Source organism: Oryctolagus cuniculus, chromosome 16 (genome assembly GCF_964237555.1).
Source record: "Oryctolagus cuniculus chromosome 16, mOryCun1.1, whole genome shotgun sequence".
NCBI classification, from domain to species: Eukaryota; Metazoa; Chordata; class Mammalia; order Lagomorpha; family Leporidae; genus Oryctolagus; species Oryctolagus cuniculus.
This window is the reverse complement of record NC_091447.1, coordinates 66,561,845-66,580,982: the sequence shown is the minus strand read 5'-3', so window position 1 is coordinate 66,580,982 and position 19,138 is coordinate 66,561,845. Positions and strand designations below refer to the sequence as shown.

Below are 19,138 nucleotides of genomic sequence, written 5' to 3'. Positions count from 1 at the left end.
GAAGAGGGAGACATTCAGAAAAATCCATCCGCTGTTGGTTCTCTCCCCAGATGGCCACAATGGCCAGGGCTGGGCCGGGCGGAAGCCAGGAGCCGGGAGCTCCTTGGGGGGCTCCCGCGTGGGGGGCGGGGAGACTGTCCTCTGCTGCTTCCCTGGCCTTAGCTGGGAGCTGGATCAGAGGTGGAGGCGGGGCCGGCGCTGTGGCAGGTGAAGCCGGCATCCCACGGACACCAGTTCGGCTGCTCCACTTCCCATCCAGCTCCCTGCTGTGGCCTGGGAAAGCAGTGGAGGATGGCCCACGTGCTTGAGTCCCTGCACCTGTGTGGGAGACCCGGATGGAGCTCCTGGCTCCTGGTTTTGGCTTGGCCCAGCTCCGGCTGTTGAGGCCAGGTGGGGAGTGAACCAGCAGATGGGAGACCAAGAGACCGATCTCTCTCTCTCCTTCTCTCCCCCCCCCCCCACACCCAGGTCCAGGAAGTTGGCGACTTGCCCTCCTGGTGGCCACGCCTGCCCAGGTGTAGGGACAAGAGCCGCTTTGACTGTGGCCTTGTCGCCGCCTGCCCTGCCTCCAGCTCTGGGGACAGTCTAGGCCAGGTCCCTCCCTGTTGCCAGGTGGGCGGGGGAGGCGAGCAGTGGAGGGCGCACACCTGGCACGGCGCCTCTGGTGCGGCTTGCGACACCCGTATCCCCTCCCAGAGGGCCTGGGTTCGAGTCCCGGCTCTGGCTCCAGTTCCAGCCTGCTGCTGGTGCCCTGGACTGTTGCAGTCCCAGCTGTCCTGCTCCAGCCCCCTGCTGATGCGGCTGGGAGGCGGCAGTGACCGCCCAAGTGCCTGGGCCCCCGCCACCCACCCGGGAGACCCGGATGGAGCTCCAGGCTCCTGGCTTCGACCTGGTCCCACCCCGGCCATTGCGTCCATCTGGGGAGTGAACCAGAGCACTGTGTCTCTCCCCTCTACCTCTTAAATCAATCTTTAAAAGGAACAAGAACACCAAACCTTGCCGGGCGCTTGCTATCGCCTCGGTGGGCCCTGGCCCTGGAGCTGGCGGGAGCTCACCTGAGTGACAAGGCTGGGGAACCTTCCCCATCCTGGGTGGTCCTGGTAGCCCCCTCATGGACAATTAGCCTCCTGCAGGTCAGGAGCCGCCCCCTTCCCAGGGTCCCAGGGGACTCCTCCCCCGCCCCGCCCCTGGGGGTTTGCAAACTCCCAGGGGGCTTCAGTCCACTCCTGGGGACCCCCCCCCCTGCCCTGAGACAGCCAGACCCCTCCCGGGGTGCAGGCGCCTTTCTCACTCGTGTCTTTTTGACACGGGGGGCCCCTGGCCACCCCGTGGGCCCCCTAAAGCCACTCCGGGCTGGGGATGGGCTCCGGGACTCCCGACCACCTGGCCGCCTGCTGGAGTCCTGTTTTGTTTTGACTTGGCTTGGCCAAGCCTCTGTCGGCTCCCGACCTCGCGGGGTCAGTCTGGCCGGACTTCGGGGAGTGGCTGAATCGATTTTGGAAATGTTTTTGCTTGGAGTCGCACAAAACAAAATAATCGGGGGGCGGGGTGGGGGCTGTGCACAATTCTCTCTCCCGCCACTGTTTTGAAGGTGGTTTAGAATGATTTAAAAACTGTATCCAAGTAAGCCTGCAGGGGGAAAATAACTACACACAGACCTTAGGAAGTCAAATAGACAGGAGTCCCTTAGGGGAAAGCTGTCCATTGGGGGGGGTGGGATTCCGGGCGAGTTTCACTGGGGCTGGGAATGGATCCAAATTCCAGGGCTGGACCCCGGGCCGGCAGGGGTTAAACTGCCAAGCTCCTCCCCGGGCAGTGAGGTGAAGGTTTTTGAACATCACCCCACCGCGAGCCCCGCCCCTAGCCGGCTCGCCTAGAAAGGCTGGCAATGCCTCCGGCCCCGCGTGCACTCCTCGAAGCCCGACCGCCCGCACGCACGCACGCTACGGCTAGGCTGCGGGTCCCGGAGCGGCACTGACGGAGGCGGTTCCCACGATGAGGACGGCGCGCTGGGTCCTCGGCCTGCTCCTGGCCGCCGCTGCCGGGGCTGCAGGTAAGGCTTGCTCCGGGCTCTGCCGGCCCACCGGAGCCGCCCTGGTCACTCATGGGGGCGCGGACAGCGAGGGATGAGGGCTGAGTTCTCTGTGGGTGGGTGGGGACCACTCGGGGGAAGGTGGCCGGAGGCCCTTCCCCACGGGCTGCAGAGCGCGCGGCCAAGGGTGCGAGGGTTTGGCGGAGTCTGCGGACTTGACAGCAAACAGGGACAGCTCGCCCTCCCGGACCCCGCGGGGTGCGGGCTTCCAGGTCTCCCTTGGGGCGGGATGCGGGGACCTCCACTCCCCCCCAACCCCACCATCAGTCATCATGGGAGTAAAAGCGACTCGAGGGCCCGATGCACAGCTTGGAGGTCCCCGCGGGCTTTCTCTGGGGCCTCCCCCCCAAAAGCAGGGGCTACCACCGTGGCCACTGCGGCTTTGTGCGCCACTGCGGCTTTGTGCGCTCGGGGGACACCGACACCTCCCAGGGGCTGGGCGCCCCTCGCGTGCAACCATGCCCAAGGCCACTGCCTCCCGCCCCGCCCCTCGGCCCCGCCCCCAGGATCCCATTGGCCTCCGTCCGAACAGGCGAGCCTCGAGCCACTCCCCTCGACCAATACGAAAGCAGAGGCGCGAGGGAGGCGGGGCGTGCGGGAAGCCGGGCCGCGCCTAATCCGGGGCGGCCTCTTGTCCGGCCAGGGCTCCTGTCACAAAGGAGGCGCCGGGGCCTGGGCTCCCAGGGCCGCTTTCGCAAGCGTGGGCGAACGGCCCCGCGAGCACGCGGCCGCGCCCCAAGCCAAGGTCGCCCCGGCCCTGGGAGGCTGCACGGTTGCCTCGGGAACAGCCCCGCGCGTCCTTGGTCTGCCGTGGCGAGGCGGGGACCGGGCCCAGCTCCCCGCGGTGGCCTTGCCCTTCAGAGGCTCGGCCCGGCTTGGGCCGCTCCCTGGCGATCGCTGGTGTTAGGGACGCGCCTCGGTTGCTGCTTGTTTTTGCGGACTTCCATGAGCGGCCAGCCCTTGGTGGACAGACAGAGGCGCAATGGTCCCTTTCGCTACTTAGAGGCCAGCTCGGACGCCGGGCTTGGAGCCACTGGGGACCGCACTGGGGTCCGTCAGATGGCTGCAGGGACCCCGCAGTCACTTGTCTTCCACTGCCTGCTCCACTTCTTCCTTTGGGGGATGAGGACTTGAGCCCATCCTGTGGGGGGGGGGGGGCTCAGCTTCCTTCCTCTGGGACCCTCCCATCATCCAATGAGCTCAAGATGGTGGCCATCCCCTGCCCCCAAGAGCAGGGGACCCGAGGGGGCCAGGGAGAGGGGGCCACCCCCACCCCCATCCCCCTTTCTGTAGCGAGGAGGGGTCCACATTCCAGGAAATGGTTCGCTTCCCCTGGGCAGCCTGGGAGAGAGAACTTGGACAGCGCTCACCACCTCATTTGCGTGTGGTGGGGGGAAGCAGAAGCGAGGCTTCCGCTTGTGTTTCGATGACCTTGTTGGGGGCACTCACGCATGGCCGCAGGGACCCAAGGGCGCAGCTTCCCCGAGGTCATTTTTTTTTTTTCATTTTGTTGGTTTTGTTTTCTTAAAGGGAGGAGGCACAGTGCTTACGCAAGTTTTCTTGAGTTTATTTACTGTAATAACTTGCAAAGGGGAGGGGGAGAGGGAGAGAGATCTTCCACTATCTGTTCACTCCCCAAATGCCCACCCCTGCCCCAGCTGGGCCAGGTCGAACCAAGGAACCTCCATCCGGGTCTCCCCGTGGGTGGCAGGGGCCCAAGCGAAACACCTGCTCCCAGAAATATTGACAGCACCTGCCGGCCCTCAAAGGCCGCGACAGCGCAGTGGGACGCCGCCCGGGACATCAAGGCTAGCCACAGGCGGGCAGCCCACAGCAGCAGGGGGCGTCCCCCACTCCCACCCCACCCCTGTGTCTCACCGTTCGCAAGCTGAGCGGCTGCCCCCCCCCCCCATCACTGCCAAGGCAATGCTTGAGAATTCTCCCCAGGCGCAGGCGTTAGGACACTGCCCGGGGACACCCACCTCTCACATCCGGGTGCCTGGGCCCCCGCCACCCACGGGGGAGACCCGGATGGAGCTCCGGGCTCCTGGCTTTGGTCTGGCCCAGCCCTGGCTGTTGCGGGCACCTTGGGGAGTGAACCAGAGAATGACCTTTCTCTCTCTCACTCTTGCTCTCGCTCTCTCACCCCCTCTTGGCAGTAACACGTGTGCTTCTCCGTGGGGTCAGCTGCGGGTGCATGGCCCCCCAAGGCTGGGGACACCCCAGGATTTACTGCCCATGTCCCCTTGCTTGAACTTCCCTGTTTACTGGGGGGAGCCCGGGAACCCCAGCCGCTTCCTCCTCTGGTCTGGGCAGCTGTGAGTCACCCCGAGGGGGCGGGGCGGGGCCCCCAGGTGGGAGCTGGGGAGCACATCCGCCCCTGCGGCTGACCGCAGGCCACTTCGAAACCCGCTTCTCTTCCGTCCTGTGTTCTTGCTTAATTAAGGCAGATTTACTCCGAGCATCAGCCGGCGAGAGCTTTGCCATTGCTGGTTCACTCCCCCAAATGCTTCCAACAGCCCCCCCGCTCCCACAGGGGCGGCAGGGGCCCAGGCACTCGGGCCTCCCAGGGTCTGCACTGGCCGGAAGTTAGCCAGGCTCGGACCCGGGCGTCCCGGGCGTGGCCAGCGCCCACCTGTCTGGCTGTGAGACCTAGGTCGTGGGCGGGGCTCCATTTCCTTTCCACGTTCGCCACGCTCTCCATTTTACAAACCGCTCTCCATTTTACAAACCGAGGCGCCCGTGGATTTAGCCACCTGCCAAGTGCTCCGGTTAGTGGCGGAATCCCGGGGCTGGCCATGTCACCCGCCGACCACACCTGGGCCGAGCCTCCGGCCAGGTGCCAGGAGAACGAACCATCGGCGGACAGATGGGCCCGGGAGCGGCCCCCTCTCCCAGAAACGCCACCCCCAGGGCTCCCTGGCCCACGCACGCGCAAATCCGTCAAATGGCCATCAGGCGCCATGCGGGACAGCTGCAGGTGGCGACAGTTAAGGAAGTAAACCAGAGGCGGCTAATCAAGTCTAACGTAGGGGCTGATCTAGGCAGGGGTGCTTCTCAGACAGGATCCCTGCGCGCTCAGCGCAGGTTCAAGGCCAAGGCCAGGGCTCGGGGACAGGCCCGGAGCACCCTGGGCCTCTCCCTGACGTCATCCATCATCCCTGACGTCATCCATCATCCGGGGACTGCGCCCCAAGCCGCGGCGTGAGAGCCGAAGGTAGAGGCTGGGTTCTCAAACTCCGACACCCAGAAGCGAACCGCAGAAACCCTCCGGCCCCGCGTTCCCTCTCAAAGACCACCCCTCCGGGACCCCCACCCACCCACCCAGAGCCGACACCACGGGGACACACCGGCCGGCGCCGGCTCCCCCAGCCAGACCCCGATGTTGGGTGTGCGCATGCGCCTCCCCTCTGCCGCGGGCTCTGAGGTGTTCGGTGGGGACCCCCAAAGCTTACTGAACTCACAGTGCCGAGGGCTGAACTCGGACCCGGCCGTGTGCCGACGCGCGGAGCCAGGGCCGTGGCGGGCTGCAGGCCTCGGGCGGGCGGCCCCGCTGTGTGGCGCGGGTTCTGACCATTCCCAGGGCCCGCGCCCAGCCGTCTTAACAACCTCTTAGCCTCTAAGGGCCGCACCTGCAGCCGCGGGAGACAGGAAGTCGGCGCGGGGGTGTCGGGGTCCCTGCCCCCCACGTGGGAGGCCTGGATTGAGCCCTGGCGTTAGCCTTGGCCCAGCCCGGGTTGTTAGGGGGGCGTGAGAACCAGCAGATTGGGCGTTGGGGGGTGGTGTGTCTTCCTCTGTCCCAAAGGAATAAGCATTCCAAGACTTATGTATCCGACAGGCAGAGTGGCGAGGGTCCTCCCCAAATGCCCACAACGGCCAGGGCTGGGCTGGGAAAAAGCCAGGAGCTCCATCCGGGTCTCCCGCGCAGGTGCAGGGGCCCAGGCACTGGGGCCGTCGTCCACTGCTTTCCCAGGCCACAGCAGGGAACTGGGTGGGAAGTGGAGCAGCCAGGACTCGAACCGGCGCCCCTCTGGGGGCGGCGCCGGCCCCTGTGTGCCCAGGGCACATGCGTGGTGCTGAACCCCTCCCTCCCCATCGTCTCTCCCGCAGCAGGGGACAAGTGTGGCCGGAATGAGTTCCAATGCCGGAACGGGAAGTGTATCTCCTACAAGTGGGTGTGTGACGGCAGCTCCGAGTGTCAGGACGGCTCGGACGAGTGGGAGCAGACCTGCAGTGAGTCCTCCCACGCGTGGGCGCAGGGACTGGTCCTCCGCCGCTCTCCCAGGCCACAGCAGGGAGCGGGACCAGAAGTGGAGCAGCCGGGGCTCGAACCCGGGCTCTCTGCTGCGGGATGCGGGCGTCGGACCCACTGGGCCCCTGGCGGGACTGGGCCCCTCCTCCTGGGAGGTTCTGGGGTCCCCCCCTTGCCTGGGGGGCTGAGCCGCGCCCTGTGCACCCCCCCCCCCCGCAGTGTCTCTCACCTGCAAGTCCGACGACTTTAGCTGCGGCGGCCGCCTGAACCGCTGCATCCCCGGGCACTGGAAATGCGACGGCCAGCAGGACTGCGAGGACGGCTCCGACGAGCTGGGCTGTGGTGAGCGCCCGGGGCCGCCCGCGTGGGGGGCCGGGGGGGGCCGTGACCCCGGCCCGCCCCGCGCTGACCCCTCGCCCGCCCCCACAGCGCCCAAGACGTGCTCCCAGGACGAGTTCCGCTGCACCGAGGGCGCGTGCATCTCCCGGCTGTTCGCCTGCGACGGGGAGCCGGACTGCCCCGACGGCTCGGACGAGGCCTCGTGCGCGCCGTCCACCTGCGGCCCCGCCCACTTCCGGTGCAACAGCTCCTCCTGCGTCCCCGCGCTGTGGGCCTGCGACGGCGAGCCGGACTGCGACGATGGCTCCGACGAGTGGCCGGCGCGCTGCGGCGCCCGCCCCAGCCCGCAGCCCGGCCGCGGGCCCTGCTCCCGCCACGAGTTCCACTGTGGCAGCGGCGAGTGCGTGCACGCGAGCTGGCGCTGCGACGGCGACGCCGACTGCCGGGACGGCTCGGACGAGCGCGACTGCGGTAAGGGGGCTCCCAGGAAGCGGGCCGCCCCCCACAGGCCGTCCTGGCGCTCTCCGGCCCCCGACCCCCACCCTGGCCGCCGGGCCCGGCTGCTCAAGTTCAAGTCCAGCGCCACCCAGTAGGGCCTGCCGTGGCGGGACTGTCCCCAGGCTGTGCCGTCCACCGGCGCTGGCCCATGTGGCCATTCGGTGCTTGAAGCCTCACCAGCGCTACTGGGCGACAGTTTTACAATTTTCTGACTTTTAACGCGTGGCAGCGTGGGACTGGGTGGTGACGGGCTGGCCTGGAAGACGGCCTTGGACCTGGCTGGTGCTACGGGCTTTGGGACCACCCTGGATCCCGGGTGTAGGTGCCCGGCCCGGCCCTGCACTAGCTGTCGCGGGCCCCTGCCCGTGGGTAGCGGACCCCAGGATCAGGGGTGGGCTGTGGCGCTCTCTCTCCAGCTGAGCTAACCCACCCCTTTGTCGCCTCCAGCCGCGGCCACGTGCCGCCCGGACGAGTTCCAGTGCTCGGACGGGACGTGCATCCATGGCAGCCGGCAGTGTGACCAGAAGCAGGACTGCGGGGACATGAGCGACGAGGTGGGCTGCGTCAACGGTGAGTGCACCCCGGGCCCCACCAGGGCTGCAGGTGCAAACCCGGCTGGGCTTCGGAAACAGCCCCCCGCTGTGGCGTAGGGGCGGAGGGTAGGAAAGTTTTTGTTTAAAAAAAAAAAAGAAATTATTTATTTGGAAGGCAGAGTTGACAGCGAGGCACAGCCATGTGCCAATAAAACTTTATTGAAACCCACCAGCAGCGGGCCGCGATTGGCTGGCCCCGCTCCGGGTGATGGGTGTGGGTTCCTTAATTACTGTGTTTTATCAGCGAACGTGCCGGTGTACGTCCTGGCGTGAATGGAGCACTCACCCTCCTGCCCGCTGTCTCCCGCAGTGACACTGTGCGAGGGGCCCGACAAGTTCAAGTGCAACAGCGGAGAGTGCATCTCCCTGGACAAAGTGTGCAACTCCGCCAGGGACTGCCAGGATTGGTCGGACGAGCCCATCAAAGAGTGTGGTGAGCCCTAGAGCACGGGCGGGGCCTGGGGCGTGACGGAGACACCAGCCCCCCACTCCCACCCCACGCAAAGCCAGAGCACGGGGGTGCAGCCTCCTGGGACCGGTAGCAGAGCCGCGGGCCTGGAACCGCCGCTGTGCTGGGGGGTGTGGGTGTCCCACGCAGTGGCTCCGCCCACCGCGCCGCACCACAGAGGGGCAGGAGGGAGTGACCGCTATGTGTCCCCCCCACCCGGTGCAGCGACCAACGAGTGCATGCGGGGCAATGGAGGCTGCTCCCACACCTGCTTCGACCTCAGAATCGGCCACGAGTGTCATTGTCCCAAAGGCTACCGGCTGGTGGACCAGCGACGCTGCGAAGGTGACTTCCAGTCTCCAGCTTGCCCGGCTGTTTGCGTTGGGGGGGGCACACGGAGCACCGGCCCCGGTGGCTGCAAGGGGCGGGGAAGGGCACAGCCAGGGTCACTGTTGCCAGATGCCCTTGGCTGTTTGGGCTGGGTCCCTGCCAGCTCCCCGCCCCAGAAGCCCCCCTCCCCCAGCCTCTTCCTCTGTCTGCGCACACAGATATCAATGAGTGTGAGGACCCCGACATCTGCAGCCAGCTGTGTGTGAACCTGGCGGGCAGCTACAAGTGCGAGTGCCGGGCCGGCTTCCAGCTGGACCCCCACAGCCAGGCCTGCAAGGCCGTGGGTGAGCGCGGGGCTCGGGCCATGGGTGAGCGCGGGGCTCGGGCAGGCCGGGGTGGCCGTGGGTGAGCCCTGGGGTCTGCGGGGAGGCCGGGGCTGGGAGAACCTGTGGGCCAGGGCCATAAGCAAGCCGCGGGCTGGCCAGGTCGGCTCAGTGCCTGCGGGCCAGCGAGTGAGCCCCTGGCTCTGGGGCTCGGCGTGCAGCCCAGGCTGATGCGGCGGGGCGTGTGCCCCGGGGTTCGGGCGCGCCTGGCCGCCGGGGCCCTCCCTGACCCTCTGCGCGCCCTCCCCCAGACTCCATCGCCTACCTCTTCTTCACCAACCGGCACGAGGTGCGCAAGATGACCCTGGACCGTAGCGAGTACACAAGCCTCATCGCCAACCTCAAGAACGTGGTGGCCCTGGACGCGGAGGTGGCCAGCAACCGCATCTACTGGTCGGACCTGTCCCAGCGCAAGATCTACAGGTGACGCCCCGCCCCGCCGCCTCCTGGCCACCCCGGGGGGGGGGGACGACGCCCCGGGGCCTGGGCCTGAGCCCCGTGCCTGCTTCCCCAGCGCACAGATCGACGGGGCGCACGGCTTCCCCGCCTACGACACTGTCATCAGCAGCGACCTGCAGGCCCCCGATGGGCTGGCTGTGGACTGGATCCACGGCCACATCTACTGGACAGACTCCGTGCTGGGCACCGTGTCCGTGGCCGACACCAGGGGGTTCAGGAGGAAGACACTGTTCCGGCAGGAAGGCTCCAAGCCCAGGGCCATCGTGGTGGACCCCGCGCACGGGTAGGCGGCGCCGGGGCGTGCCGGGGTTCGCGCTGCGGCCGGGGCAGAGCGCAGGCCTCACGGGCACCGCCTCTTCTGCCCCCCAGCTTCATGTACTGGACCGACTGGGGCGTCCCCGCCAAGATCGAGAAAGGGGGCCTGAACGGCGTGGACGTCTACTCCCTGGTGACCGAGGACATCCAGTGGCCCAATGGCATCACCCTGGGTGCGTGTGCGGGAGCAGGCAGAGGCCGGGCAGCTCCGGGCCCCGCCCCTGCGGCTCCTCTAGGCAGGGTGGGCGGAGCTTTTCTGGCAACTTCTCTGCCGGTCCCTCTTCTCTCGCAGGAGGCTTGGCTCGCTCGCGCCTCTGGCCTCTGGCAGCCCTGGGTGACTGCGTGTGCGCCTGTGTGTTCTAGATCTTTCCAGCGGCCGCCTCTACTGGGTGGACTCCAAGCTGCACTCCATCTCCAGCATCGACGTCAACGGGGGCAACCGGAAGACGGTGCTGGAGGACGAGCAGCGGCTGGCGCACCCCTTCTCTCTGGCCATCTTTGAGGTGAGTCCGGTGCGGGGTTGTCAGCCCCAGGCAGAACCACCAGGGGGCGCTGCTGGGCGCACGCAGCTTCCAGAGAGACGGTGCACAGCGACCCGCTGGGTGGGTCCCGGGGCAGGCGTCCCCCATCGGGGTGCCCGCTTCCAGCCCCGGCCGCTCTGCCTCCCATCCTGTCCTGCTGACGCGCCCTGGGGGTAAGAGCGTCAGAGAGAGGTTCTCCTACTGGTTCAGTCCTGCCAAGTGCCAGGGCCCGGCCAGAGCCAGGAGCCAGGAGCTCCATCCGGGTCTCCCCCAGGGGCTGCGGGGGCCACGCACTCGGGCCACCGTCCACTGCTGTCCCAGGCGCGTCAGCAGGGGGCCGGGCAGGGCTTGAGCCGGAGCCCAGGCGGGCAGCCAGTGTGGACGTCCGGAGGTGGCAGCTGTGTCCTGGGGCCACATCTCACGGGACTGCACTCCCCTCGCGCCCGTGTAGGACAAAGTGTTCTGGACAGACGTCATCAACGAAGCCATCTTCAGTGCCAACCGCCTCACCGGCTCCGACGTCCACCTGGTGGCCGAGAACCTGCTGTCCCCGGAGGACATAGTCCTGTTCCACAACCTCACGCAGCCCAGAGGTGAGGACGGGTCGGCCGTACCACCCCCCCGCCCCCCCTTGCCGGTGCCCTGGAATGTTCTAGAATGTGCTCTTCCTCCGCAGGGGTGAACTGGTGTGAGAAGACGGCCCTCCCCAACGGAGGCTGCCAGTACCTGTGCCTGCCGGCCCCACAGATCAACAGCCACTCGCCCAAGTTCACCTGCGCCTGCCCCGACGGCACGCTGCTGGCCGCGGACATGCGAAGCTGCCGCACAGGTCAGGGCCCGGGCCTCGCTCGGTCCGCACCGCTGGGCCCCGCTTAGCCTGTGTGTGTAGCGGGAGCATGAGGCTGTTACCAGGAATGCCTGTAACTAAGATTTAGGGACGAGAGAGGCGGAGGCAGGGAGAGAGGTCCCCCATCCGCTGGTTCACCCCCCACGTGGCCGCAACGGCCAGAGCTGGGCCGATCCAAAGCCAGGAGCCAGGAGCTCCATCCGGGTCTCCCACGCGGGGGCAGGGGCCCAGGGACTTGGCCACAGCAGGGAGCGGGATCGGAAGCAGAGCAGCCAGGGTGCGGGCAGCCCAGGCAGCGGCTTCCCCCGCTGCGCCACCACGCGCACTCCTGAGTGCCTGGCCGGGGACTTGGACCTGGCTGCTTCCTCCCCGGCCCCCCGTACCGCAGTTCAGGGCAGCTGCAAAGGTCAGACAGCGACGGGGCTGGAGGTGTTGGATGCTGGGAGTTCTCCCCAGCTCAGCCCTCCCCGCCCCCAGCGCCGGCCGCGCGGGGCAGGCACTAGCAGGTGTCCCCTTCGCAGCGTCTGTCGCGTGACCTCCTGGCGCCGGCCTGGGGCCTGCAGCACTGGGGAAGTGTCCTCCTGTCCCTTTCAGAGGCCGATGTGATCCTGAGCACCCAGAGGGCGTCGACGGCCGCTCGGCCGCAGCTCACGGGCAGCCCTGCCGGTACCACACAGGAGCCCCTGACCGAGCCCACGCTCAGCACCTTGGAGACGGCGACCACGTCCCAGCAAGGTACGGCCTGGGCCGCTCCCCTGCAGGGCCCCTTCGGGGTGCAGCCTGGGCTCCCTTGCAGGTCAGCTCTGACCACCATGGTGGGTGCCAGGGGCTAGGGGCTCCAGCGGCCACCTGTGTGGCACTGTGGCCGAGGTCGCCCAGTCTGGCTTGTGGGGAATCCACCTGTGCTTCGTCCACTTGTCCACTAGAGGGCGCGCCCCGCACAGGCAGCACGGGACCTCTTACTGTCCCCCACAGGGTAGCTGAAGCCTTTGTTTACCCTTAAAAAAGATGACCCGGAAACTTCTGGAAAAGCCACGCCCCGGACAACCCCGTCCTGGGTCCCCGGCTTCTTGGAGCTGACGGGGCCTCAGGCAGGGAAAACCCTTCCAGGACCCACTGCTGCCCTCAACTTTTTTTTTATTAAAGATTTTTATTTATTGGAGAGGTAGAGAGGGAGAGGGAGAGACAGAGAGAAAGGTCTTCCACCCACTGCCAGCAGCAGTTAGGGCTGGGCAGGCCAAGCCAGGAGCCAGGAGCTCCATCTGGGTCTCCCACATGGGTGCAGGGGCCCCAGCAGAGAGCTGGACCGGAAGTGGAGCAGCCGGGACTTGAACCGGCGCCCATATGGGATGCTGGTACCACAGGTGGCAGCTTTACCCCCTGTGCCACAGCGCTGGCCCAAGGGTTTTGGTTTTGTCTTTGAAGTCTTCCAAACTTTCAATCCCAGTTCCCACGGGCTTTCCGAGGTCTCCTGGGACAGTGATGCACTGTGCCATGGACAGGATGGGCCGCCACCACCCCGCCAGCATCCCACGGGAGCGTCCAGCCCTGCTCCCTGCTGTGGCCTGGGAGGGCAGAGGAGGATGGCCCAAGTGCTCGGCCCCTGCACCTGCGTGGGGGACCCGGATGGGGCTCCTGGCTCCCGGCGGGCTCAGCCCGGCTGTGGTGGACATTTGGGGGTGAGCCCGTGGGTGGAAGAGCTGTCGTCATCGGTCTTTCAAATAAACGAAGGACTCTGGTCAGACGCCAAGTCCACGGGGGTTGTGTGGGTGCCGCGCCTGGGACCCTGAGCCCCGTTCTGGTCTCCTGGGAGGTTCTGCGGGCACCAAGGGCCAGGCCCCTCCCACAGCCCGGGGCCCCGAGCTCCGCCCTGCCTGAGATCCCAGCGCCTGTCCCCCCCGCAGCCCTGCACAACGCCGACGGCCGAGGCAGCGAGGGGACGCCCAGGAGCGTGGGGGCCCTGTCCGTCGTCCTGCCCATCGGTGAGTGCCGGCGTGGCATCGCCGCCCCCGTGCCCCGGTTGCCCGGTTCCCTGTGGGGGCCCCGCCGGACCGCCCCTCCCCCCGCCCCCGTGGGCCCCTCCTGCCTGCCCCGCCCCGCCCCCCCCAGGGCCCCGCCTGCTTGCCCTTCCCCTCTCTCACCCCGCCTGACCGCCCCTCCCTCCCGCCGTCCCGCAGCGCTGCTGGGCCTGCTCTGCCTCGGCGCCCTGGTCCTGTGGAAGAACTGGCGGCTCCGCAGCGTCCACAGCATCAACTTCGACAACCCGGTCTACCAGAAGACCACGGAGGACGAGGTGCACATCTGCAGGAGCCAGGACGGCTACACCTACCCCTCGGTGAGCGCGGGCGGCTACACCAGCCCCGGGGGAGCGCGCGTGGGGGGGCTGCTACACCTGCCCCGGGGGAGCGCGCGTGGGGGGGGCGGCTACACCTGCCCCTGGGGAGCACTGGTGTCTATACCTACCCCTCTGGGAGCGGTTACACCTACCTCTCGGTGAATGCGCGGGGCGGCTACACCAGCCCTGGGGGAGCACGGCCGGCTGCACCAGCCCTGGGGGAGCGTCTACACCTGCCCCTGGGGGAGCGCGCGTGGGGGGGGCGTCTACACCTGCCCCTCGGTGAGCGCGGGCAGCTACACCAGCCCTGGGGAGCACTGGTGTCTATACCTACTCCTCCGGGAGCGGCTACACCTGCCCCTTGGTGAGCGCACAGGGCGGCTACACCAGCCCTGGGGGAGCCCGCTCGTGGTGGGGGGCGTCTACACCTGCCCCTGCCCCTCGGGGAACACACGGGGCGGCAACACCAGCCCTGGGGGAGCATGTGGGGCTGGGGGTGCAGGGGAGGTGCCCGGCGTCTACACCTACCCCTGGGGGAGCATGCGTGGGGGGGGGCGTCTACACCTGCCCCTGGGGAACGCAGGTGTCTACACCTACCCCTCGGGGAGCGCGGGGCCGGGCACTCAGGGCCCCACCGCCCAGCTGATGCCCTGTCCCGGTGGCTGCCCCTGCCCACAGAGACAGATGGTCAGCCTGGAGGACGACGTGGCCTGAGCCGCCGCCTGGATCTCGCCGCCACCCGCGGGCCTGAGCCGCCGCCGCCGCCGCCTGCCCGGGCCGTGTTTTATATATTTATTCGCCCGGGATGGGGCCGGCTGCTCTCTGGACAGAGGGGGGCCCGGGCCTCCCTGCACTGCGCCCGCGCTCATCTCAGGAGCTCCGTGTTTACCTCGCCGGTTGCCCTTAACTGTCCGAGAAGTGCCTGCGCCCGCCCACGCCAGGTCCCTGGTCCCCGGCAGCGTGGGGCGGGGGCTGGGCGGAGCGCGGCCCGGGCGTGCATGGCGTTTTAGCTTTGCACCTCGCAAGCCGCGCGAGTCTGTGACGACATTTGCACTTTGTGCGTTTCTGGAGACGCTGAGCACATGTATAGAAATTATTTATTTTTGCTAACGCTGGCTGCTGTGTGCAGCGGCGCGGGGCCGCCCGTGGGGGGGTGGGGGAGGGCTCCGTGCCGCCTTTGAACCACTGTATAGAGAGTTTTTATAGCCTGAAGGGGTCCCTGTGGTTGATTAAACTTCTTTAACGAGTTATGTGGCTGAAGCGGCTGCTTGCTCACCGGCTGGGTCAGCTGAGGCTACACAGACCGCCCCCCGCCCCAGGCCCAGGGAGAGGGCCCTGGCCGGGACCAGGCGGGCTGCGGGGCCCACAGCCCTGGCCAGGGGCTTCTTGCTTGGGTCTGTGACTTGGGCTTTGCCCGTCCCCTGCTCTGCTCATCCATCCGACATGGCCAGACGGTCCACCAGGAATGCAGGTCCCCTGGCTGCCCACGGGTGGACAGCGGGCCAGGCTGCTGCCTCCAACCCCGGCGTCCTTCAGAGAGCCTGGAGTCCCGGCTCTGCTTCCGGTCCAGCTCCCTGCTAGTGCGCCTGGGAGAGCCGTGGACGGCCCAGTGCGTGGGAGACCCGGATGAAGTTCCACGCCCTGCTCCTGGCTGGAACCTGGCCCAGCCCTATTGTGGGAGTTTGGGGAGTGAACCAAGGTCTGTCTGTCTCTCTTTTTTTTTCTTATTTTCAAATTATACATTCTTTTTAAAAAAAAAGATTTATTTTTTTATTTATTTGAAAATCAGAGTCAGAGAGGGGGAGACCAGGGCTGGGCCAGGAGCCAGGGGCTCCATCCGGGTCTCCCACGCAGGTGCAGGGGCCCAAGCACTTGGGCCATCTCCTCCTGCTTTCCCAGGCCACAGCAGAGAGCTGGATCGGAAGTGAGCAGCTGGGACTTGAACCCGCGCCCCTATGGGGTGGGCTACCTGCTATGCCACAGCGCTCCCACGTCCCACTCAGTGGCGTGGGAGCCCCAGGAGGCCAGTGAGGACAGGGGCGTGGGGGCGGGGGCACACCTCCCCCTGGACGGACAGACGGACAGGTGCCGGGTCTCCCACACTCCCACTCCAGTAGGCACCTGGACGCCCAGGTCCTCAGCCGTGTGACCCACAGCAGGTGGCGGGCGGGTGGATGTGCCCTCTCCCCTTAGAGGAAGGGGTTCTGACACCTGCTACGGGACCCCTGCGCTGTGAGTGGTGAAGACGCCGGTTAAGGGGCCCAGCCAGAATCCGGGTCCTGAACCCCCTCCCTGCGCGTGCCCACCCCGGGAGGCAGCCGATGCTGCAAGTGCCAGGCCCCTGCCGCCCACGCGGGCGGCCCGGATGGAGCGCCTGGCTCCCGTCCGGTCCGGCCCGGCCCGGCCCCAGCTGTTGCTGGCATTTGGGGAGTGAGCGAGCAGATGGGAGTGGGAATGGGTGTCTCAGCGGGACGACGGAGCGGTGCAGGGGTCCTGGGCCGCATCTGAGTGTAACGACTTCTGAAAGCCACAGCGGGCGCCACTGAGGCGGTCGGGAAGCCAGCAAGAGGGGCGAGACCCCAAGCCCCCTATCCGACGGTGGGGAGCCTGCGGGCCCTGTCCCGGAGGGAGACGGCCGACTCTGGGGGCTGCTGTCCATGACCCCATCTCCCACCAGGAGCCCCTCTTTCTGAACCCACAGTCCGCACGGGCGCCTGGAACACAGATCCCGGCCTGCGGCTGCTCTGCAGGCTGACCCTGGACCCCAGCCCGTCCCTGCCCGCCGAGCCTGAGCGCACGGGCGGCGCAGTTCTCCCTGCGTCCACAGGGGGGCGCCTCCTCCCTTCCGTCCGCCTCTGGTTTTGGGAAGGATCCAGGAGGCCTCCGGGAGCGGCCAGTGCCGCGGCCCACGTGGGGGGCGGCCCGGGGCCTGCGCGCGGGCAGTCGATGATCGCTCGATTGAATAAATGGATGTTCAACCGTGTGGCAAACAGGATGAACCGGGTCTGCACGGCCCGGGCTATGATACGGGAGGCGGCCCCAGGCGGGCTGGGCTGGGCTGGGCTGGGCGAGGGAGGCGCAAGGTCCGGGAGCCCCTGCGTGGTGGGGAGGGGGCAGTGCCGGCCCCTGGACGGTCCCCTGCTGGAGGGCGGTGAGCGCGCCCGTTTCACGGACGGCAAGGGCGAGGCTGGGCGTCGGGGAGGGAGGAGGCCCCGCGGGTGTCCCCTGCTGCCCCCACCAAACCTCAGCTGTCTGCGGTGAGTCAGCCTGGAGCCTGCGGGGCTGAGCCTGGGGGAAGGGGGCGGGGGCCGGGAGGGGAGGGGAGGGGCGGCCGCCGCGCCCTGCAGCTGGCCAGGGCACCCCCAACGCCAGGGGTCAGCAGCCCCGCCCCCAGCGGGCAGTGATTTTCCACGATGATGAAGGGGTGGAGGGTGGCGGGCGTGAGTCCCGGGTCACCTCGCCCATGGGGCAGGCAGGCGAGCCTGTGTGCGCCCTTGTGTCTCCCCCGTCTGTCCGCTCCCTGCCCTGGGGGAGGGGCAGCCTCTGTGAGGGCCCTGTGCCTGGGGTGGATGCGGAAGACCCTGCGGCGCCCCTAGACCGGGGCCTCGGCACGGGCAGGGTCCAGCTCTCTTCTCAGGCCCCCGTGCCGGGGTCACTCTTGGGATGGTCCCGGCGTGGACTGTGGCTCCGTGTGACCCAGACCCCGGGCCAGGTGTGTGGGCGCACACCTGCTGTCCCCGGGGGCCCCCTGGCCAGCTGCATGCTGACCCTCTGTGCCTCAGTTTCCCCGCAGGGATTGGCCATGACCTGACAGCCCCAGGTTCAAACCCAGCCTCGCACAGGTGCCTCCACCCCCAGGTCCCTGAGGAGCCCCCCGCCGGGGACAGCCTGGCCACACCTCGGCCCCAGCTGGGGGGGGGGGACGAGCAGCTGCCCCATCAAGGCCCCGCCTCGCCCTGGCCCTGGCCAGGCTTAGCCGAGGCCGCAGCAGGGCCAGTCCTGGGCTGTTTTTAAATTTGCTGAAAAATGCATTCAAAAGGCAGGGACAGAGGTCCTCAGTCCGCAGGCTCAGCCCCCACCCGCGGTGCCGCCGGCAGGGGCTGGGGCGGGGCCGGGCGGGCGCCAGGGGCCCAGAACATCCAGGCCCCCCTCCCCCGCACTGCTGGGAGCTGGGACCAGGGTGAGGCAGGGGGTGCGCGACCCCTGCCCCGCCCCTCCCCCAGGCCAGGGGGTGTCTGCTGGCACAGATCCCGGGGGCTGGGAGCCAGTTTGCCCGACGGCAGAATGGGCGGGGGGGGGGAGGGTGCGTGGTGTCCCTGGAGTCTTCTACCTCAGCGCGCCCCTGGCCACTCAGGGTGCCCGGGTGGGGGCGGGGCCTTCTCTTTGGGGAAACTGAGGTCCAGACAGTGGGGGAGGGGAGCTGAGCAGGGCTGCAGGGCACCGCCGGCGGTGCCTCCTCCAGCCCCCGTGCCCACAGAGGCTCCCTGTGGGCTGCAGGTCTGGGGTGGGGACCCCTCTCTACTGCCCCAGGACCCTCAGCCGGGCCTGGGTCCCTCCTTCCTGATCCCTCCCACCCTGTACACGGGCCAGGCACGGGCCCACACCAGCACCACCAGGGAGAGCAGAGACCGAGCTGCGCCCACTCCAGATGAGCCCTGCCTGACCTTGAGCGTGACCTCTGGGCCCTGAGAGGAGGGAGGCGGCACCCTCGGACCGTGGCTCCGCCCCCCCACAGCTCTGGTGGACCAGGGTGAAGCCGAGGCCCAGCAACTGGGGACTGAGCTGGGGGCAGGGGCGTGTGTGGGACAGGTCCCCAGGGAGCGTCACTGGGCCCGCAGTGGGTGGGCGGCCAGTCTCCCCTCCCCCGCCCCAAGCCCAGAGGTGGGGGATCAATGGCTGGCCTGCACCTGCGGCGTGTACTGAGTCAGTGAGGGCTTGGCTCAGGGCACCAGAAAGCCCCACATATCAACGACTGACACAGGACAACACAGGGAGACACGGGGAGACACGGGGAGACACAGGGAGACACGGGGAGACACGGGGAGACACGGTGAGACACAGGGAGACACAGGACGACACAGGCTGACACAGGGAGACACGGGGCAACACAGGGAGACACGGTGAGACACAGGGAGACACGGTGAGACACAGGGAGACACGGGGAGACACAGGACGACACAGGCTGACACGGGGAGACACAGGGAGACACAGGACAACACAGGGAGATACGGGGAGACACAGGACGACACGGGGAGACACAGGGCGACACGGGGAGACACAGGGCGACACAGGACTACACCAGGCAACACAGGGAGACACGGGGAGACACAGGGAGACACGGGGAGACACAGGGCAACACAGGGAGACACGGCGAGACACGGGGAGACGGAGACACAGGACAACACAGGGAGACACGGGAGATACGGGAAGACACGGGGAGACACATGGCGACACAGGGAGACACGGGACGACACCAGGCAACACAGGACGACACAGGGAGACACAGAGACACAGGCTGACACGGGACGACACAGGCTGACACAGGACGACACTCAGGCAGCTCCGGTTCCCCACACTTGATAACCCAGCGCCGCCACCACCAGTTCCTTTCCCAAAGGACCGCGATCCTCCTCCGTGGGACAGAGCAGCTGCCAAGGCTCCAATCATCACAGCCCAAATCCAGGAAAGACTGGGAAGGGACAGAAAACCTTGCATTTCAAGGAGCC

At 67.7% G+C, this 19,138-nt stretch overlaps 1 protein-coding gene across 1 annotated transcript; it reads left to right on the top strand.

Moving 5' to 3' along the window:
- Nucleotides 1-1,904: 1,904 nt before the first annotated feature.
- Nucleotides 1,905-14,660, top strand: LDLR (low density lipoprotein receptor). Its single transcript, NM_001278865.1, is given in 18 exon segments — nucleotides 1,905-2,053; nucleotides 6,203-6,325; nucleotides 6,564-6,686; nucleotides 6,774-7,154; nucleotides 7,629-7,751; nucleotides 8,085-8,207; nucleotides 8,448-8,567; nucleotides 8,771-8,896; nucleotides 9,187-9,358; nucleotides 9,450-9,677; nucleotides 9,764-9,882; nucleotides 10,073-10,212; nucleotides 10,682-10,823; nucleotides 10,907-11,059; nucleotides 11,672-11,812; nucleotides 12,982-13,059; nucleotides 13,255-13,412; nucleotides 14,091-14,660. Coding segments are annotated over 18 exon segments (2,544 nt in total). The 5' UTR covers nucleotides 1,905-1,995; the 3' UTR covers nucleotides 14,127-14,660.
- Nucleotides 14,661-19,138: the final 4,478 nt, after the last annotated feature.